The 23,064-nt window shown below is 34.9% G+C and overlaps 1 protein-coding gene and 1 pseudogene across 9 annotated transcripts in view; both read right to left on the bottom strand.

Moving 5' to 3' along the window:
• EML5 (EMAP like 5) overlaps positions 1 to 23,064 on the bottom strand; it is a 264,217-nt gene that overhangs the window by 157,399 nt on the left and 83,754 nt on the right. For all 9 annotated transcript variants that reach the window (XR_005216273.1, XM_037832109.1, XM_037832110.1 and 6 more), the window contains 5 exons: positions 17,389 to 17,601; positions 7,791 to 7,958; positions 7,009 to 7,115; positions 6,405 to 6,523; positions 5,206 to 5,392 (listed from right to left, as the gene is read on the bottom strand). Coding sequence is in view for 8 of the 9 variants with exons in the window: in XM_037832109.1 (XP_037688037.1) it covers positions 5,206 to 5,392; positions 6,405 to 6,523; positions 7,009 to 7,115; positions 7,791 to 7,958; positions 17,389 to 17,601 (794 nt within the window). In the remaining variant the exon portion in view is untranslated. The remainder of the gene's footprint in view (positions 1 to 5,205; positions 5,393 to 6,404; positions 6,524 to 7,008; positions 7,116 to 7,790; positions 7,959 to 17,388; positions 17,602 to 23,064) is intronic.
• Positions 1,120 to 3,509, bottom strand: LOC119530864 (annotated as a pseudogene).

The raw sequence follows: 23,064 nt of genomic DNA, 5'->3' as shown, positions 1-23,064 counted from the left end.
ATGAAAACAGTTATTGTTACCCACACCAACACCCACTCAACGGGATATTTCCAAGACAGTAGTTTAAAAGAACTTATTGGCAAAATGGTCATTTCAACGTTTTTTTTAACCCTCCTATTGTCTTCCTTTAAAGACACAAACCAGTTTGAAATTTAAAATATTTACCTTTAGTACAGTGTAGATTTCCTTTGTTAGCAGAAGCTGCTTCTATAGTTAAAAAATTATATATATTGTTTCTATTGCATAAGCATTGGCAGACTGAGAAATCTTAAAGTTGTTTAGGGTTGTGACCCAAAGCTCTCTGACAACTGTTTCAAAATAATAAAAATAGAAGGGAGAGGGAAAGGCAAGTTTACAGATGGAGACAAGAGATCAGTTTTTCTCATTCACAGGGGTGGCAATCCTTAAATAACTAAGTGAAAATCCAATAACTATTTCCAGCTCTAACAGGTATCTTTGTTCAAAACTAAGTAAGTCTAAGACCTCTTGAAACTAGGTACTTATTGAATACTTTATAGTTCAATTCTTCCCATCTCTAACTTTTAGAGGTTTGATTTTCTGTAAAGCATGGAATCTGATAAACCTGTTTTCTGATAAACATTCTTATTACACTAAAGCAGCTAAACATCACTGTCTTTTCATTTGTTAAAAGAAACTGTGATAGTGAACACCCACCTTGTTTCTGTACCTCACCCTTATAATGAAGCAACTGGAAAGTAAAGATTCTCAAAAACTTAACATCAGAACCAATAATCATTATTCACTGCTTAGATGAGAATGACTGTAAATGATTTTTTTAAACAACATATATGACACTCATTTAATAATTTAGTTAATAAACAACCCACGACTCAATATTAGTTTTTAACACTTCCATGGGTTTGGTAGAAAGCAAATTCATGAACTTGAAATCTAGTAGTAGGTCGCGTAGTGATTACCTGATATTTCCCAGGAGAGTCTCTTATTTGACTTAGTTACTTCCTTTTGGAAAACACTTCCCCTCCACTTCTATTCAACCTCCCAACTTTATCTAATTCATACTCCTCCTTTTAACTTTGCTTAAGTAACGTATCTGAGAACTTATGATACATATCCAGTTCCTAAAGTTTCTGCAATGACCTAATATTCTTTAATATTTGGTGTTACTAAACAAGGTTTCTGAAATAGCATGTTAAGAAATGACAGCTGTGCCTCATTTTGAATGGCATTTTCCCCTTCATTTTGATTTTCAAAACCAATAGAATATGATGCTTTTCCTAAAAAAAAAAAACTATTTCCATTTGGGAATATATTCTTCTACCAATGCCCAGTAAGGAGTCTCGAGAGAAACCACCCCAGGCTGAGATGTGGATGAATCCTGGTTTGTAGAGACTTCTCTGCTGCTCCTATATAATTTAAGAGACTAAGATTCGTTTTATAAGCAAGTGTTAGCTGCTTGCATCTGAGATGCCTTTTCCATGTTTTGATCTCCAAATCTACTGTCCTTTTGTTGAAGTAACATTAATCTTTGTGATACTATTTCTTCATGTCCTTTAGATAGGTGAATTTCTTGTGCAAACAAGGAAGTCACCTTTAATAAAAGCAGAGATAGACGCTTTCAAGCCTGCCCCTGGGCTCTGCCGGTACCCTGCTGGCACCGGGACCTCTCCTTGAATCTTACTACCAGGTTTCCTTCACAACTTCATAAGATTCTGTCTTTAATCCTCCCATCTTCTCATTCTACATTTCTGCCCTGACATATCTTACTCCCAAAGTCTCAATGGTTAGATCAAGAAATGACTCCCAAATCTAACTCTCTTACTTTTCTCATGAATTTAAGACTTAAAATTTCTACTGCCTACTAGGCATCTCACCTGGAGATAATGAAGATGATAAAGACAAATATTTACTTACGTGCCAGAAACTGTTCTAAGCACTTTACAAGCTTTGACTCATTTAATAACCATAAAAATTCTATGAGATAGGCATTGATAATATCCTTCTTTTTAAGATGAGGAAATTGAGCCATGAGAGGTGAGAGGTGAGGTAATTTGCCCACAGGTAATGAATGAAGGAGCCTGGATTTGGACACTACATTCAGCACTGCCTAAGGTATAGACAGTGTTATCAGAACACACATGGGACATCTCACTCAGGGATGAGGGGACAGGGGAGAGGTCAGGCAAGTTCTCAGATACGTTACTTAAGCAAAGTTAAAAGGAGGAGTATGAATTAGATAAAGTTGGGAGGTTGAATAGAAGTGGAGGGGAAGTGTTTTCCAAAAGGAAGTAACTAAGTCAAAGATGTGAGACAGCATTACATGTTGGACAAATGCTAAATGACTCAGAATGCAGGACCAGAGTTTACAAAGGAGTAAATCATAGAGATAAAAAGAAGAGGTTGGAGAGTTAGACTAGATTATAGGCCTTGAATTGCATGTTAACAGTTTAGACATTAGCCTAAAAGCTACTTACAAACACTGAAGTATTTCAAGTCATTTAGATTAGTGGATAGTGAAAATAGGGGAAAAAACCTAAAGCAGGAATTACAGTAATAGTTTAAAAATTATGAAGCATTGAATTGCAAGTAAAGACAAGCATTAAAAAAGAGCAAAGATATATTCAGACAGAGAATCAATATATATCCGAGGAAGGAATGGATACAACTCAGGAATGATTAGCTAGCTATAGGGGATGAAGGAGAACAAGAAGGTTGTCTCCCAGGCTTAGGCAACCAGGTTAACATGGTTCCATGTTCTAAGTAGCAAAGGCAAGATTAATGCCATTTATCTCCATTTTAGACACGTTCAATCCAAGCTGCCCACAAAACCTCTAAATGAATGTATTTTTAGTGTATTTTTTAGGAAACGCCATATATTTAAAAATTCGTCCAACTCCTATACTAGATTGTAAACTCTTAATAGAGGCAGTCAGTCAGAACTGTCTTTGTATTTCCTCACAACACTTAATGCTTTCAAATCAGAAGCACTCAATAAATATTTGCAGAATTAAACATTTCCAAAGTATGGTACATTCAAGATACTTAAGTTGAAATATATAAATAAAATGCCATGTAAGGTTCTTCAAGTTCTTTCATTCTTTCATCTCCACTTAAAGGGCATTGCTTGTACTCTATTCTCCAAAACAAACAAATAAAAATACCCATTTAGATTTGTCACCTAAATTTCAAATGCTTTGGAAATACCTGTTTTTTTAATAAATATAATTTTTGTTAATTTTGAACAATTTTAAGAAACAGTTTATTTTAGAAATACATAACTTTATAGAGATTGGGCTGGTTGGTACTAATATAACACAGGGAAGAAAAAAAACACCAGGAGAAGTAGAGGAGGCAGTGTGAGGCTGTCCCTTGGGAGAAAGACTTTGGATCTGCAGTGCCTAGAGCAGAAGTGCTGCTGGTAAGCAAAGCCAAAAGCACCGGAGCTATGGCCTGATGGTACCCAGGCTCTCTTGCAGCATACTGACTTTTTGGTGTGACCTGACCTGAATTCTGTAAAATTCCAGAATCATGGTAGTAAATGGCCAATTTTTACACCCATCTTCGTTCCAGTAATACCAGAAAAATGTTCAAACTCCTTGTTACGCTACATGTGCACATAACTGTACTCCAAGAGGAACCATTTAAATAAACTAAAGGCAAATGGTGGCCCTGAGTCCCACACTTATTCTTTTCATTAATTCTTCCACTAAATTTCACGTTTTCCAAGATTTGAACACTTTGGGCTACGTTGAATAAGCTCTTTTAAATAAGCCACGCTTTGTTTTTGCCCACTTTTACACGTGATGTAATATACTTAGAATGCTTTCCCCAATTCCCCCTCTGTCAGGTAAACTACTCATCTCAGATGAAATGTCATCATGTCTATGAAGGTTTCCCTGATTCTTCTGGACACAATTTAGCAGTCCTTCATTACATTGCTTTGGGACTTTGTACATATTTCTATACCAGGCAGTTCTCAATGGCAGGTGATTTTTGCCTCTCAGGGTACATTTGGCAATATATGAAGGAATTTTTGGTTCCACAACTGCAGAGAACAGGGTTCTACTGGCATTCAGTGGGTAGAGGCCAAGGAGGTTGCTAAACATCCTCCAAAGCACAGTACAGCTTCTCACAACAAAGAATTATCTAGCCCAAAATGTCAGTAATGCCAAGGTTGAGAAGCCCTGATCTATACTTAAGACACATTATCATAATTTCTCTTGCATGTATGTCCTTCCCCTCAGAATATGAGTTTTTACCATAGAAAGATGATTTATTTATCTTTATATTCCCAGCACATTTCCTGGTACACTGCAGATGCCCTATGAATGTTTCTGAATGATGGAGGAAAGGAAGGGAAGGAGAGAAACAAAGAAAGAGCAATGTGAGATACAAAAGGAGGGAGGGAGAAAGGGAGAAAGAAAAAAAGGAAAGCATTTGCTCTCTTTTCAGGGAAGCTATACAGGATGATAAAAGTTGACCCCCAACAGTCTCTAGAAGGTACAATGCCTTAAATATATTTAAGCCCTACGTCAGACAGACTAAGGGCTTAAGGCTTTACCACTTATTAGCTGAGTAATCTTGAGCAAATTATTTAATTCTTCTACTTGAATTTCCTCATTTGTAAACTGGGGGAAATGATCTCATACTCATAGGGTTGAGGTGAGAATAAAATGAATATACATTAATAAACTATGCTTATATATAGTAGGAATCTATGAAGTAACATACAGTAGGAATTGTTAAACCATTCCTTCCCTTCCTTTCTGAGAATACCTATATAGAAAGATATCAGTTAAGACTTTTCTCAGTGTTTTCTGTTTCAATAGTTGTGCTTTCTACTTTGGTAAACCCAAAGAGGTTGCTATCATGATTGCAAAATAAATACACAGTCAACTTATTTGTCACAGAATATTTGTTAGATAACATATAATACTTTAGATAACTCCATCTAAAGAAACCAGATTTCTAGTCTTTGTTTGCCATTAAATTGAAAATTAGAAGATAAGTCAGAGTAGTTAGTTCCAAATTCAAATTAATATAGCAATAATTTAAACTATTAAAACTTAAAGAAAAATATAGGAAACAACTTGGGGCGAATTTTATATATAATATGAAAATAAAATCCTATTCTAAAGAATTCTTTATTCTTCATCTCTTAGAGCACAAAAGACTTAAAAAGAAGTGGACTAATTTAACTTAAACCCAAACAAAGGTCTAACCTACCTGGCCTGTTGCCACATAGTCCTTCAAAGGATGAATAGCCAGGCAGAGAATATCATCATCATGACCCATGTAAAAGCGTTGTGTGTTCTGCTGTCGATTATAAATGACACCCACTGCTGCCACATGGTACACAATTTCACCAATTTGAGTATAAAACAGATTATTTCGACAGTCATAACCTCTGTAACTAATAGAGAAAAATCATATTAAATTAACTTTGGCCTTTTAACCGATCAATGTGGGATATACAGAGAAATGAATATCTTCTGGGTTATTCAATTTCTAGTTTTACAGGACACTGAACAATTAAAAGAAAGTACAAATATATCAGGTCTAATAAACTTGTATGAACTTCCTATAATTACAAATAGCAGCTAAATCAAAGCTATAATATTGAGTGAAAAAAGCAAGGTACAGAACACCATATATATACTGCTTTACTATCTGTATAATATTAAATGTGTATACTTATAAAACAAAAATAGTCACTTTCTCACAAGTGAAAGGGTACAGAAAAGAATATATATTTGCTTGTATATGCATAAAAATATTGCTGAAACTAATTAATAGTGTTACCCATAGAGAGGGTAAATGAAGGCTGGGAGGACAGAGATGGGAAGGAGATTTTCCAAATACCCTTTTACATGCATTGTTAAATCATGAGAATATATATTCCAACAATAAATTTTAAAAACAATTTAAAAATAGTATACACATCCAGAAAAAAAGTAGTTAAATCTTCTTAAAATGGTCAATGTAATTCCTTTACACCAACTTTTCTTTGAGCTTAAAGAAAGCCCAATTCATAAAACACACAACTGTATAGAAACATGCTACCTGTTTTCTCACTGGAGGAAAAATACTTTTACCAAATAAATCCTCTTTCAAATTCTTGAAAGCATTAGCAGGTAGGTAAGAAAATGAGAGCTGGGTGAGGGGTAGGAAAGAGTCAGACTGGAAAATCTGTTGTTACTAGGCTGAAATGTGAGACCTGTGTTGCCAGATGTCTAAGAGAATCCAGAAATTGTACCTTACTGACATTAAATTATGAAGGTCAAAATTCTCAGGCCAAAGGGAGCCACACTACCATTTCAAATCAGACGTATCACCATTTTACAGATGGGGAAACAGAGGCACAGAAAGGTTAGTAAGTGTGAACCAAAATTCAAACACATAAACGAAAAACAGTTGTTTTATACCCGTGAACAAAGTGTAATCGAATGCTATTTCCTGGAGCCCGTTCTCTTCTTTTAGAAGTAGCACTTTTTTGTTTCTCTTTGCATTGCTCTTTAAGCTGAGGTAGATCTTCTTTGTAAACCTATAAAAAATGTATATAAGTAAGAATATTATCAATAAATAGAATAAAGAATATATATCAATAAAGGTGTTCACAGACTCCTAACATAACTTTCATACACTGCGGTTACTGTTCATCACTAAAGCTTTAACAATTGTCTTAAATTAGAAGGCACTTTATGAAATTTACTTCCTTGGAAAGAACAAACTAATTTACATTTTCTACATATCACACCGAAAAATACACATTTAGTGTTCCAGGAAATTTTTGTACTTCATAAGAGAATAAGTGTACTGTGACAAAAATCTGAAGGCAAATACAATACAGACATACTTAGTACAAAAGAACTTACCATAAAAGAACATTTTTGGAAATTGAAATAACCATACATTTCCTGGAAAATTAAAAACTACATAAGTTACCAATAAATGCATAAACAACAGGGAGCAAGATAATAAAAGAAGCTGGACATTGCATGGAAAAATCACACGATAATTAAAAATTACCTGCCGACGGTAGGTGAGTTGTGTCTCTTGTTCAATTTCAGAATCTAATTCTGGAACATCAGACAGATCTGAATCTGATTCATCACTATTGGAATCAGTCAGACTTTCTGCAATTTTTAATAATGAAATGTTATGTGCTTAAAGAAAATCCATTTTCAAAACAGCACTGTAAAATTAATGATTAAGAGCTGACTGTCGTCAGCTGATATGGAGACAAGCCATAAAACAATCAAATGAAATTACCTATTCAAGTGACACAGATGTCAGTAAACTGTACTACAGATTATCTTCCTCTCCACTCACTGCAAACTCAATAGCTCCTTTAAATCCCTTCACTGGCTCCCCAATGACCGCTACATCAAATTTAAATGTCTGTGCAAATATAAGTGAATATAATCTATAATTAACATGAAAAATGGCTAAAATACTATATGCAACAGATGAATTCACATTAGATAACTTTTCTTTGTCAAAAAAGCATATACAACATGTAGATATCCATCTCTCAGAGTATACATTAAATGTCTGTTTTGTTAACATAACTGCTTCTTCACTCATCACTTAATATATTAAAATGGAATCAAAAGAACTTGGTATTTCATGCTCTGTGACATCTGACTTTATATATAGAGAGACAATATTTTTATTTAAAATTTCTCCTAATAACAAACCACACTGCTAAGTTATGACACTAGATTACAATTCAACACTAAAATGGTTATGTTGGGGTTTCTGAAGAGTTACTTGCCAGGGAAATTGTTTAGGCAGTATGCACTACTCACCTTGGGGTGCTATATGAAGAGCATCTTTTAGTTTTCTTTCAGGAATAAATTTCCACTGAAAGACAGAGTGATCTGCTCCACCAATAGAAATAACCCACTGATAATCATGTGACCATCTGACATTGGTTATGTGAGCTGAATGGCCAATATATTTTTTAAATTTGGCCCCTACAACAAAAATATACCTTTAAATTGATAAGCAAATACCAAAACAAATTAAATAAATACCAGTTCAGACAACTTCTATATATGAACCACTGCTTCCTCCTTCCATTATCTTAACAATTAATGATCATTAGATAACTTTTGTCAAAAAAGCATATACAACACATATATACAACACAAAGGATATACAACACAATTAATGATCATTAGATAACTTTTCTTTGTCAAAAAAGCATATACAACACGTAGATATCCATCTCTCAGAGTATACATTAAACGTTTGCTTTGTTAACATAACTGCTTCTTCACTCATCACTTAATATATTAAAATGGAATCAAAAGAACTTGGTATTTCATGCTCTGTGAAATCTGACTTTATATAGAGAGAGACAATATTTTTATTTAAAATTTCTCCTAATAACAAACTACAGAAAAAATTGTCAATCAAATATTTGTTGAATGAACAAAAGTATGAGTCTACCTCAAGGGATACAAATCTTTGTTATACTAATTCACAATATAATCTGGTCAGAACTACAAAGGCCATGATGCATTATCTTACTGCTTTGAGAAAAGTCTATAGCTATGAGATAACCTACTGTTTACATATTAAGACATTTGAATGTTTTGGCCTGGGGCCTTTGGACTTAAGTGAAATTCAAAGAATTTAATCTACTTCATCCCTTGCCCCCTCTGTTCCCAACCCAAGCAGCCAGACAATCCTTTTAAAAACCCTGTAAATTATCAACAAAATACTGGCAAACCAAATCCAGAAACATATAAAAAGAACTATACACCATGCCCAAGTGGGATTTATTCCAAATGCAAGTTTGGTTCAACATTAAAAAAAAAAAAATCAATGTAACATATCATATTAATTGAAGAAAGGCCAAAAACCACAAGATCATCTCAATAGAGGCAGAAAAGGCGATGGACGAAATCCAACACCCTTTCATGATAAAAACACTCAACAAACTAAGAAAGGAAGAGGAATTTTTCAACCTGACAAAGGGCATCTACAAAAAAAACCCAGAGTTAACCTTATGCTTAAGTTAAAGACTGAAAGCTTTCCCTCTAAGATCAGGAACAAGACAAGAACGTCTGCTCTCAACACTTTTATTCAACATTACACTGGGGTCCTAGTCAGGGCAATTAGGCAAGAAAAAGAAATAACAGGCATCCGGATTAGAAAAGGAGAAGTAAAAATATCTCTATTTGCAGATGATATGATCTTGTATATAGAAAATCCTAAGGAATCCATTAAGAAACTGTTAGAATGGATTATATACTTTGGATGATTGTATGGTATGTGAATAAATCTTAATAAACAAAAACAGAAACTATCAGAACTAATAAATGAATCCAGGAAGGTTACTGAAAATATGATCATTGTACAAAAATCAACTGTATTCCTATATTTGATTGACAATATAATCTGGTCAGAACTACAAAGGCTATGATGAGTTATCTTACTGCTTTGAGAAAAGTCTATAGCTATAAGATAACCTACTGTTTACATTCAACACTAAAATGGTTATGTTGGGATTTTGAAGATTACTTGCCAGGGAAATTGTTTAGGCAGTATGTACTACTCAACTTGGGGTGCTAGCAATAAATACTCCAAAAATGAAATAAAGAATATTCTATTTACAATGGCATAAAAAATACTTAGGAATAAATTTAACAAAAGAGGTATCAGACATGTACACTGAAAACTATAAAACATCATTGAAAGAAATTAAAGAACTAAATAAATGGTAAGATATCACATATTTATGGATTGGAAGATTTAATATTGTTAAAATGGCAATACTCCCCAAATTGATTTATAGATTCAGCATAATCCCTATCAAAATCCAAAATGGCTTTTAGCAGAAATTGACAAGGTGATCCTAAAATGCAAGGGAACCAGAAGAACCAAACAATCCTGAGAAAGAATAAAGTTGGAAAAATAACAGTTTCTGATTTCAAAACTTATTCCAAACTACACTAATCAAGACTCTGTGATACTAGCATAAGGACAGATATACAGATCAGTGGAATAGAATTGAGAATCAGAAATAAACCCATCTACTTTTACAGTCAAATGATTTTTTACAAGGGTGGTGCCAAAACAGTTCAAAGGGGGAAAGAACAGTCTTTTCAACAAATGGTGTTTGCACACTTACATATCCACATGTTAAAGAATGAATTTGGATCCCTAGATCATACCATACATAAAATTTAATTCAAAATGTGCCAAAGACCTAATATAAGTGCTAAAACTATAAAATTCAAAGACAAATACGTAGGTGTAAATCTTCGTGACCTTGGATTCAGCAATGACTTATTAGGTATGACACCAAAAGCACAGCAACAAAAGAGAAAATAAACTGGACTTCATCAAAATTAAAAACTTTCCTGCTTCAGAGAACATTATTAAGTAGTGAAAAGACAATGCAAAGAAAGGGAGAAAATATTTGCAAATCATATATCTAAAAAGGGTCTAGGATCCAGAGTATATAAATAACTCTTACAACTCAAAAATAAAAAGACAACCCAATTTAAAAATGGGCAAAGAATGTGAACAGGCATTTCTGCAAAGAAGATAAACAAATGGTCATCAAGTACACGAAAAGATGCTCAACATCATTACTTAGTAGGCAAATATAAAATCACAAGAGACATGTCACACCTGCCAGAATCAAGAAGACAGACAATAACAAATATTGGTAAGGGTATGGACAAATTGGAGCCATCATATATTACTGATAGAAATGTAAAACAGTGCAGGCACTTTGGAAAATACCTTGGTAGTTCCTCAAAAAGTTAAACTTAGAGTTACTATATGACCCAGCAATTCTACTCTGAGATATATACGCAAGAGAAATGAAACATATGCCCACGCAAAAACCTGTACACAAATGTTCATAACATCATTACTCATAATAGCCAAGAAGTGGAAATGATACAAGTGTCTGTAACTTATAAATGAATAAACAAAATGTAGTGTATCATGTAACTGAATATTATTCAGCAGTAAAAAGAAACAAAGTGCTCATACATGCTAAAACATGGAAGAACCTTTAAAACATTATAAAAAAGGCCAAACACATTAGCATTTCCTGTAGCATAAATACTGCTTGAGTGGTGCTTGAGCTAACAGGGATTTGGGAGCTGGGTTGAAAACTCCACTGATTCATTCAACATTTATTCAACAAATATTTATTGACTATTACATCCCAGGTATTGTTGTTGGCACTTGTGATACAAAACCAGTGCACAAAACAGAATAGAGCTGTGAACTCATGGATCTTACATGAAGAGGGGGAGGTGTGGTGGAGGCAGACAATACATATTAAATTGTAAATAAGTAAATGATATGTACGTAAGTAGTGTGATAAATGTTAATATGTGATAAATGCAGTGGAACAAGAGTGATCAGGAATGTGAAAGACGGAGGGAGGAGATTGGAGGCAGGTTACGGTTTTAAATGTGTCTAGGAAGGGCCATAAATTATACAATTCCATTTATATGAAATATCCAGAATAAGCAAATCCATAGCAACTGAAAGCAGATTAGTGGTTAGCAGGGGCTGTGGGGAGGTGCAAATTGGGAGCAACTGATAACATGTAAGGTGTTTCTTTTTGAGGTGATGGAAGGTTCTAGAATTAGGTAGTGGTGATGGCTGTACAACTTTGTGAATATATAAAAACCACTGAATTGTATATTTTAAAGGGGTGAATTTATGGTATGTAAATTATATCTCAATTTTCAAAAATAAATAAATAAAAGTACGTCAGTCCTCAGCTCAAAACCCTTCAATGACTCCTCATTCCTCTCTGAGTAAAGCCAAAATCCTTACAATGGCTATATGATGTGGGGCCTCATTTTTCCTTTCCTTCACTCAGTCCTCTCTTGCTATGCTCTCCTCCTTCAGGTCCTTGAACAAGCCAGTCACATTCACATATAGTATGCCCTTTGCCTACAATGCTCTTGCCCCACATATTCCCTTGGTTAATTCCCTCACCTCCTTTAAGTCTTTGCTCAAATCTTATTGTTTTGAAGAGGCCCTTCCTAGACACATTTAACACTGTAACCTGCCTCCAATCTCCTCCCTCCATCTGTCTTTCACATTCCTGATCACTCTTGTTCCACTGCGTTTATCACATACTAACATTTATCACACTACTTACGTACATATCATTTACTTATTTACAATTTAATGTATTGTCTGCCTCCACCACACCCCCCCCCTTCATGTAAGATCCATGAGTTCACAGCTCTATTCTGTTTTGTGCACTGGTTTTATATCACAAGTGCCAACAATAATACCTGGGATGTAATAATCAATAAATATTTGTTGAATAAATGTTGAATGAAATCAGATTTTTCAACCCAACTCCCTGTTAGCTCAAGCACCACTCAAGCAGTATTTATGCTACAGGAAATGCTAATATTTAGATGACACTACCTTATTTTCAACGGCTTCTTTTGGAGGAACCAACTTCAAGGCTGTTCTAGTCATTACAATTAGCTGACTCTTCACTAAGCACCTCTCCCCATAGGAACTTGTCTAAACAAGCCTAAAACATACTCCAACAAGGAATGGGTCAGCCATGCTCTACCCATAGGGCCTTTTCCAACCTTGATCAGGTTGACAAATGGGCAACTATCAATAGATTTTAACCCAAATGTAAGTAGCCTACATTTCCCATGACCCTGAGGACTCTCTACTACATATTCCACCATTAAATTTTCTCTAATACAGAAAAAGATGGGCAATAAATATGGAGACCTTCCTTTTGAAATTATCCTTTGTTTAAAAGACACTTGATTTTCAGTGAAACAGTTTCTCCATGTTTAAGAATTATGGCTTTTAAAATATCCATTCTCTCAAAAATATAATTTTGACAGAGTTAAGGCCAGAGTAGACATGCTAATTTAAGTCAGTTGGACTATTTCCCGTTTGTTATTTTGAAAATTTTTAAACTTACAGAAAAATTACAATAATAGTTCAATGAACACCCAGAAAACCTTCAGCTAGTTTCACCAATTTTAAACATTTTACTGCATTTTAACTATTTGAGAGTTAGTTGCAGACAATATAAAACTTCACCCCTAACTACTTTAACACATATTTCCTAGGAACAAGGACACTTTCCTAAATAACTACAATATAAACATCACATGCAGGAAATTTAATATTAATATAGTAGTATTTAATATATAATCCAAATTCAAACACACTCAATTGCTCCAACAATGTTCTTTATAGCTATTTTTTAATCTAGATATTTTGCAGAATGTCCTTCAGTTTGGGTTTGGCTGATGTTTCCACACGACTAGATTCAGCTGATTAGACATAGCTGATGCATCCTTGTGGGTGTATCATTTCTGGGGGCACAGTCAGTTCTATGATTAGTGACATTATATCACTTGGCTAAGGTAGTATACAATCAGATTTTCCATTGTAAAGGAATTGTTTAAATTGGTGGTTAATTTTTTAAAAACTGTGTGATGATAGGCACTATTTTTTGTGGTTCCAAGTTCAGAATACATTCCTCTATATCCTGCTTAGATAAACCTGGTATGTGGCAGCATATAGATCCCTCTTAAAATACACTGGATTCAATGATGCTTGGCTTCATTTTGATATTGTTTTAAATGTTTTATATTAACTTATAGAAGGCCTTATGTCAGGATGACAAAGGTTCCTCCAAGAAAAGCTGGATAAAAACTATGAATTTAGGAATAGCCATCTTAATCAGAGCACAAAAGATTTGATCAAAACTCCTCTAAAATTACAATATACTGCTACTTAAAAGTAATGCTGTTATTTTAGGAATCAATTTGCTTATCTGGCTTAATAGGTGCCAGAAATCCTAAATTTCTAAGATGTACTAATTTTTAATGTTAGGGCAAATGAAGAAGGGTTATCTGAGCACCTACTCAACTGACTATCCTGGGTGATGGTTTCAAGAGAGGTGTGACAATCCTGCAAATCCTTCCCAAATTGTTTTCTCCGTGACTTTTCAAAGACCAGTCCTCTTGAAAAAACAAGGCAGCTCAAGAAGAAAGTTGTGGAATAAGTCTAAAGGAAACCAGTACTTTCTAATCAAAGGGGTTGTATTAATAATTATTTAATAACAAGCTCTTCTTATCTAGCTTTGATAAATGGATTATCTTATAACTGAACTTAGCTATCATGTCTTTTTATGAAATGACCCTTACTCACCAAGAAATCCTCAAATATGCTTCCAGAACTCCCTGTGATTATTCTGTGATTATACTTATGACACTCAAATGTAATAGTCTATTTACTTGTCTAACTCTTCCAATAGGCTATAAGCTCCTTGTGGGGAGGGTTGGAATCTTGTTTACTGTATTTCCCTAGCACGTGGTACATAGCAAACACTCATTAAATATTTAAAGAAAGAGAAAAAGAAAGGAAAAGAAAAGGAACCACTTTGAATACAATTTAGTATTTTCTTATGAAGTTCAACATTATCATTCTTTATGACCCAGCAATTTCACTCCTAGGTATACACCTTTGAGAAATTCTTGGACACAATAGCAGTATCAATTGAATGGAAGATAAATATGTAAATTTTAGCATATTCATATTTTTATGGCAGAAGAAATCAAATACATTAGAGTTACATGCATCACATATGGATGGATCTTAGAAATACAGTGCTGAATAATAAAATACAAGTCCCCACTATAAATCTGTTTTGTTGTTTGATATTTGTTTTGATTTTTCAACACATTTTCTTCTGGAATTCTAAAGAAATATTTTTCCCAAATACATATTTTCAAAAGTATGAATAGAGCCTCCATCCTTCCCTACTCCACACCGTGTACCACAGCCCCTGTGCAGCATGTGATTATTTGAGAAAGATTATGGTTAAGAACAGGAAAAACTAAAGAAAATGAGGATTATAATGAACAAAAACAAAATAAACCCCCCCAAAAGGGAGAGGAATGCTTTTTGCTGGGACTGGAGGGGGTAAATGTGGAAGAACAGCACATGATCACTCTCTCTAGGCTAACTTCATAGACTGTTTCAATTACAATGATTCTACAATATAAGCTACTTCTAATATTTAAGATCTTTGCACATTTTGTAAAATCTACACTTCTTAGAAGTCATCTAGTGGATATTACCTAAGTGGATATCTAAAATATATTAATACATCAGATACAACCTTTTTCTAAGTTGGGCCAACAGTACAACTTAATAACGTACGAAATAATGAACAACTCAATAATTAATCTAAAAGAAGGAGAATTTTTCTAGGAATACTGCTAACTTTAAAGTATGCAAATATGTGAAGCCAATAAACAAGGAATCTTAAAATACTTCCACTAATTCTTTAATATGCAGTTGTCATATCTTCTTCTGCTCTCCTACTTACCTAGCCATTGTATCAAGCTACTCACAAGTGACTAGAAATAAAAATCATTCTTACTATAAAATGAATTTCTAACAAAAATCTAAGAAAACAAGAAGAAAAAAGAAAAAACAATTTCTACTTATACTTTTGAAGTAGTGACTATCTCTTTGACAAGACTAATTTTTTGTAGACTCTAGTTAAATATTTACACAGCAATTCAAAGGACCACTACACATTTTATAAATGAAATAAAATTATTGTATAATAATAATATTGTCTTCTCTACTGAAAAAGGAAAAGTCAATGAATCCCATTCATTCATTTGACTACAAAAACTACAAAAACAAACAAAATACTTTTGTTTTGGCATTGAAGTCAGGATATGAAACAATGAGTAGGAACAAAGTTCAAGGTTAAGATCATCATAATTAATCTTTATCTCACACCTTCTAACCACCCAACTATCACCTTGAGTGACAATAAAATTTGTTGTGTCTAGTGACTCTCAAGTCCTGGCTCTGTGTTAGGCTCCAGAAATAGGGCACTTTAGTTGCTAGAGATTTAGCTAGTCTTTATTAACATACTTAGCATTAATTACGGAAGCATTTTCACATGCACATAGGAAGCTGACACCACAAAGGCAGGAATCAACAACATGGCATGGCTGGCAGGATCTTGAACCCACTACCTTACTGTAGAGGCAAAACAGAAATACCAACCTGGGTTTCTGGGAAAATTGGGTCATTAAGTTTCGTCAGTAGGATATATACTTGAATTAAATTACTTTGGCTGCTCCCACAATCACCTTTACTAAATTACATTTTAGTGTTTGCCCCGTACCCCACTCCCATCACTTTTATCACCAAGCCCTGTAAAAATCATTACTGTATCTGTTGACAGGGAATACACATCCCTGTCCCTAATATAAAGCACCATACCACAGGAGAGGGTTCTTTGAAAATTAAATCCCAGAAGTTTTGTTTTTTTCTGAGGAATCAATATGTTGCTGCTTCTTTATTTTAATCTAAAATGAAAACTATTTTGTGCCTTGCTTTATTCTGGTTTCCCGGAAGCTCTGAATCAAAGTCGATGTTTGACTACTGTCATATATATTTTTTTAACAATAGCATTTCTGTTTGCTTTAATGACAGACTCACCAGCACAATAAGTGCTGCTCATGTTAACCAAATCCAGTAAAATATTTTTATCTGGTTTTAATATTGCAGTTCTATTTATTTTTCTCCTGGTACTGATTCTCTATTTGTACAATTACTTTAGCACTTACAGACTTGTTATAAGCTGACTAAATACTTTATGGAACAAGGCATGAAATGAATGAATGAATACTCTAGCATTTCGTTTAATTGTCCCTATATCTATGAACAAAATGATTAATATCATTTTAGATACATCCCAAGGAAAAGAAGTGATACATAAAAATATGTAGCTAATAAGACCCCTAATTTTTCTTGCACCCCACTGTTAATAGAAAATAGAAAATACCAAGATAATATATGTTAAGAACACACTCACACACGAAAACAATAAAAAAACTAATTAGTTCCAAACTGTGACCTGAACTTGTACAATTGACTACTTCTTCAGAATTCTTGAGAATAAAACATGAGAAAAAATGTCTCCTAAAATATATATATTTAACAAGTTAAATTATTAAAGGTACTAAGCCATAAGAAAAGCATTACTATCATTATATAGCTGTCTGTTGAAGCAATTCTGGAAATGGAGAGAAAAATTATTCTCTAAGAAGAAAGAAGTATATTCCATTCATAATAGTATATTAATTTTTAAAATTTTCTAATAAAAATTTTACACCCAAAAATAAAATGCAACATATGGAAAAAAAATTAATAAGAAAAATAAAAATCACTTCTAATTTTGTTTATTTTCATGGAACTCCACCAAATAATCACTATACACATTTTTAAAAATATGAAATGCTCTTGTATATCTCAAGACCACTTTTCTGCAAGGACTTAAAAGTCCTTTACAAGAGAGAAGTTACTTAAAAATAATTTGAAAGACAAGAAAGATACCTTTTCTTAAACAAGGATATCGGAATAATTTTACAATTCCATAGTCATCAGCTGTAACTAAAACTTGGCCAATATAATTTCCATCTACTGAATTTATATCATTGATATCTGAATACTTGGGCCAAATTCCATTTACTTCAAGGCCTGAAACACATGTCCATGAAGCCCAATGAACACCTTTTATTTCTTCTTTACTTGACACTTCTTTTCCACCTAAAAATAAATCAGAATCTTAATTTAGTTTTTTTTATGTGATTTTTACTTAAGATTAAACTGTACTGATAACATGGTAAACTCCAAAAATTTAAGTATTTTCATACCATAGTTAGAAGAGAATACATGAAAAGATGGATAAGTCTGGGTAAGGAGAAGAGAGAATTAAATGCAATGAATTTAAAAAGAAACACTACCAAAATTATCTTGATTCAGAGACATACATAGATTTGAATATGATGTGGCTCAGTAGATTCACCCATGTGGAGAATAAAATTGAAGCCTGTTAGACTTCACCAAAATTAAAAACTTTTTTGTGTCAAAAGACACTATGAAGAGAGTAAAAAGACATCCCAAAGGATGGGATAAAATATTTGCAAATCATATAGCTAATAAGGGATAAATATCCAGAATATATAAAGAACTTCTACAACTCAACAACAACAAAAAATAACCCAATTAAAAAACAGGAAAAGGACATGAATAGACATTTCTCTAAAGAAAATATACAAATAGCCAATAAGCACATGAAATAATGTTCAACATCATTAGTCATTAGGGAAATGCAAATCAAAACCACAATAAGATACTACTTCACACCCATTAAGATGGCCATTATCAAAAAATGGAAAAAACAAATGTTGAAGAGGATATGGAGAAACTGGAACCCTCATGTATTGCTGATGGGAATGCAAAATGGTGCAGTTGTTGTGGACCCAACAATTCCATTCCTAGGGATATAGCCCAAAGAACTGAAAATAGGGACTCAAACAGATATTTATACAGCAATGTTCATAGCAACATTATATACAATAGCCAAAAGCTGGAGACAATTCAAATGTCCATCAACAGATTAATGGATAAACAAAATGTGGTATATACATACAATGGAATATAATTTGGCAATAAAAATTAATGAAGTAATGACACATGCTACCTCATGGAAGAACCTTAAAAACATTATGCTAAGTGAAACAGCCAGACCAAAACGACAAATGTCGTGATCTCACTTGTATGAGGTATCTAGAATAGGCAAATTCATAGAGATAGAGAGCAGAATAGTGTTTACCAGAGGTTGGGGGATTGGAGGAATGAGATGTTATTGCTTAAAGGATACAAAGTTTCTGTCTGGGATGATGAAAAAGTTCTGGATATTGTGGTGATATGATTACACATATAGCTAAACATCATTGCAAATATACTTCATGCCATTGAACTGTACACTTGAAAAAGGTTGAAATGGTAAGTTGTAAGTTATGTATATTTTACAATTAAAAAAAGAAAAACAAAACAAAAACCTGAACCCTATTTAAAATCATGATATAGATTAATCATAATACGGTAATTTATAAGAAAAGGGAAAATGTGAAAAAGTGACAAACAGAGTATTAAAAAAGAAAACTAAGGGGGCAGGGTGGCAGCATGGGAAGGTGTGGAGTTTGAGTGGTCCTCTGGAATGGCTGGTGAATGGCCAGGAACAACTGGTAGACAGTCTCAAGAAACTGCTGGAGGAACGTCCGTGACCAGACACACATCATGCACCAGTCCAGAATGGGTGGAACGGCTGAGATTGCAAGGTGGAACTGTTAAGTAAAGCCCCTAAACTGTGGAGCTGGTGCCCCTCCCCCACTGGCATGGCAGTGGGAAAAAAGAAGTGATATCTGCTGGGAGCAAGGAAGGGTAGCTCAACCAAGCTCCAAACACAGTTTTAATTAACAAGTTTGGACTGCTGAGTGCACGCTGCAAGCAAAGATGAACTGGAGTAGTCACGGAAGGAGCCCTGGGGTCTCTCCTGGCAGACGGGAGGCAGGGCTAATGGAAAAAATAATAATAATTAATAAATAAAAATAGAGCCTTTTGGAGTTGGCTGGGCTTGGAGTGCTGGAGGAGGGCTGTGTCCCAGGAGGAGGGGCACACAGAACTGGGTACCAACTCCAGTTGACTAGTGAAAATGGGGGGCTGGGGACTGGCTCTGAAAAGGAGATTTCACTTTTTTCTTTTTTTTCTCTCATTCTAGGTGGCTCACTGGATAAGGCCTCAGGCATTTGCAATTGTCAGTGCAGACCCAGGCAAGGGTGGACTTGAGATGGTTAGAGAAACAGAGGAGGAGGTTGAGTGAGGGATATGATTCCTTAAAGAGGGCTTATTTTCCCTAAGAAAAGAGGAAGGGGGCGAGGCCCAGCTCAAGTGGCTGCCTTACTTCTCAGAATTCAGACCCCAGGGCCTGGGGAAAAGAAAAACAACAACAACAACAACAACAACAACAAAAACTAGAAACAGCTTAAGCTTGACTTCTGATTCACCCTTGGCTCCTGGCAGGGAAAGGGTCTGCTGAGAATTAAAGGCATCACACCTCTTTACACCAGTGGGGAGTTGCAGGCTGAAAAGTGCCACCTGCTGGGCAGGTTAGGAAAAGCACAGAGTCTAGAGGCCTCAGAGGAAAGCCTGACAACCTGTAGGGTCTTATCCTGAGACCTGGGCCTGTCTGGTCTCGGAATATCTGATTGGGTGACTGGGGAGGCCAGATGTCTAGACAACAAAAAATTATGATTCACACAAGGAAATATGAGGGTATGGCCCAAAGGAACAAACTTGCATTTCAGGTGAAATTTGGGAGTTGAGATAACTGATTAAAGATGTTCAAACAAATCTAAATCAAATCAACGAGCTGAAGGAAAATGTGGCAGAGGAGATGAAGGATATAAAGAAGACACGAGGTGACCATAAAGAAGAATCCATAAGCTTGAAAATCCAAATAGCAGAAGTTATGGGAATGAAAGGCAAAATAAAAGAGATGAAAAACACAGTGGAGACATGTAGCAGCAGATCTAAGGAGGCAGAAGGGGGGGATTCATGAACTAGAGGACAAAACATCAGAAATCCTAAACACAAAAGAACAGGGGAAAAAATGGAGGAATATGAGCAGGTTCTCAGGGAGTTGAAGGATAACATGAAGCACATGAATATATGTGTCATGGGTGTTCCAGGGGTGAAGGAGAGGGAAGGGGGGACAGAGGAAATGATGGAGGAAGTAATAACTGGGAATTTCCCATTGCTTATGAAAGACATAAGATTGCAGATCCAAGAGGCGCAGCATACCCCAAACAGAATAAAGCCAAATAAACCTACCCAAGACACTTGATAATCAGATTATCAAATGTCAAAAAACAAAGAGGGACTTCTGAAAGCAGCAAGAGAAAACAATCCATCACATACAAGGGAAGCTTGATAAGACTATATGCAGATTACTCACTGGAAACCATGGAGGCGAGAAGGCAGTGGTATGATATATTTAAGATATCAAAAGAGAAAAACTACCAACCAGGAATTCTATATCCTGCAGAACTGTCCTTCAAAAATGAGGAAGAGTTTAAAATCTTTTCAGACAAACAGACACTAACAGAGTTTGTGAACAAGATACCTGTTCTATAAGAAATACTAAAGGGAGCTCTACAGGCAGATAGGAAAAGACAGGAGAGAGAGGTTTGGAGAGGAGTATAGAGATGAGGACTGTTAGTAAGGGTAAAAAGAGAGAGGAAAAGAAAATTAAATAAAATATGACATGTAGGGTCCAAAAGACAAAATGGTAGACAGTGGCCATTACATTGAGTGGAATTAGACAAGAAAAAAAATGGGACAAATACTGTATGGTCTCACTAATGCAAACTAACATTGATGAGTGAACTCTAAGAGTTAAAGTTGAGAACACAGATTGTTGGGGGATGGAGAGAGGTTGGAGATCAGGCATTTGATGCTGAAGAAGTACAGAAGGTTCAACAGGATTGACTGGATAGATCCAGAAATGGATAGCACATTACTGTGTGATGGCAGTACAATATTGTGGGTAGTCTGAACAAAGATCAAGTGTGAATACAGTTGAAAGAGGAAGACTAGGGGTATGTGTGATACCAGAAGGAAGGATGAAGGATGAAGACTGGGATTGTATGACTTCGAAAAACCTAGAGTGGTCAATCATGGGAGATCAAAATTTTTTCACATGAGGGAGAACAAACGAATGTCAACATTGCAAGGTGTTGAAAATGTGATGGTATAGGGGAAAAAATACAATTAATGCGAACTAGAGTCTATCGTTAACAATAACATTGTAAGATGCTTCCATTAATTGTAACAAAGGCAATATACCAAAGCTAAATGTCTATAAGAGGGGAATATAAGGGAGTCACATGGGATTCTTGGTGGTGGTGTTATCGTGTCCTTTTCATTGTATTTTATTTTATTTCTATTTTCCTTCTATTTTTTATTTTTTTTTTATTCTTCATTTTTTTTCTCCTCTTCCTTTTACTTTGCAGAAGAAATGAAAAAACCCTCATATAGACTGTGGTCCTGAATGGATAACTAAGTGATTATACCAGGAGCCACTGATTGTTATCTATTAGGATGGATTGCATGGTGTGTGAACAAAACTGCTTAAAAAATAAACAGAAGGATACAAGTGCTGGAGAAAACATGGAGAGAAGGATGTACCTATTCCCTGTTGGTGGGGAAGTAGAATGGTGCAGCCCATGTGGAAGGCAGTGTGGTGGTTCCACAGGAAGCTAAGAACAGGGTTGCCATTTGGTCCTGCAACGCTGTTATTGGGTATATACTTGGAAGAACTGAGAGCAAGGACACAAATGGACATTTGCACACCAGTGATTATGGTGACAGTATTCACAATAGATGGAGGTGGCCTAAGGGTACATCAACTGATAAATGGAATGGTGAACTGTGGTGTACACATACAGTGGAATACTGAGTGGAAGCAAGTAGGAATGAAGTTGTGAATGGACCTCAAGGACAGTATGTTGAGTGAAATAGGTCAGAATCAAAAAGACAAACATTATAATGCCTCCCTAATATGGACTAACTATAATGTGCAAACTCTAAGAACTGAATCCAACAGCACAGATTATCAGGGGAAGGCTCATTGTAAAGGTTCCTAGATTGTAAGCTCTTACAGCAATCACATCCATTCATGAGTTGTAACAGTGATTTCTAAATTCTGAGAAGCTGAGCTGTTTGTGTATAACCTAGGTGGTCCCTATAACTTGGGGTATCTCTGTGACACCTGAGACTCAGAGCTAGAGTTTGGCAGCCATGAATGTCAGCATTACCCCACACAGGAACTGTTAAAAACGCTGAAACAAAGCAGACTTCAATTAGAGATATGAATGAAATGGATTTGGCTGGGACTAAGGTAAATCAGACTAAAGGGTAAAGGATGATACTGACAGTGTTTTGTTTTTTTGTTTTTTTTGGGGGGGCTGTATATATTTTAATAAACTTTGTTTTTTTAGAACAGTTTTAAATTTATAGGAAAAAATGAAAAGATGGTAGTACAGAGTTCTTGTGTATCAGGCACCCAGCTTCCCCTACTGTTAACATCGTACCTTGTATGGTACACTTGTTGAAATGAATGAACTACCACTGGTATATTATTATTAACTAAAGTCTATTGTTTAT

Source organism: Choloepus didactylus, chromosome 4 (genome assembly GCF_015220235.1).
Source record: "Choloepus didactylus isolate mChoDid1 chromosome 4, mChoDid1.pri, whole genome shotgun sequence".
In the NCBI taxonomy this organism is placed as follows: Eukaryota; Metazoa; Chordata; class Mammalia; order Pilosa; family Megalonychidae; genus Choloepus; species Choloepus didactylus.
The sequence above is the reverse complement of the archived record's forward strand: the minus strand, read 5'-3'. Positions and strand labels throughout refer to the sequence as shown.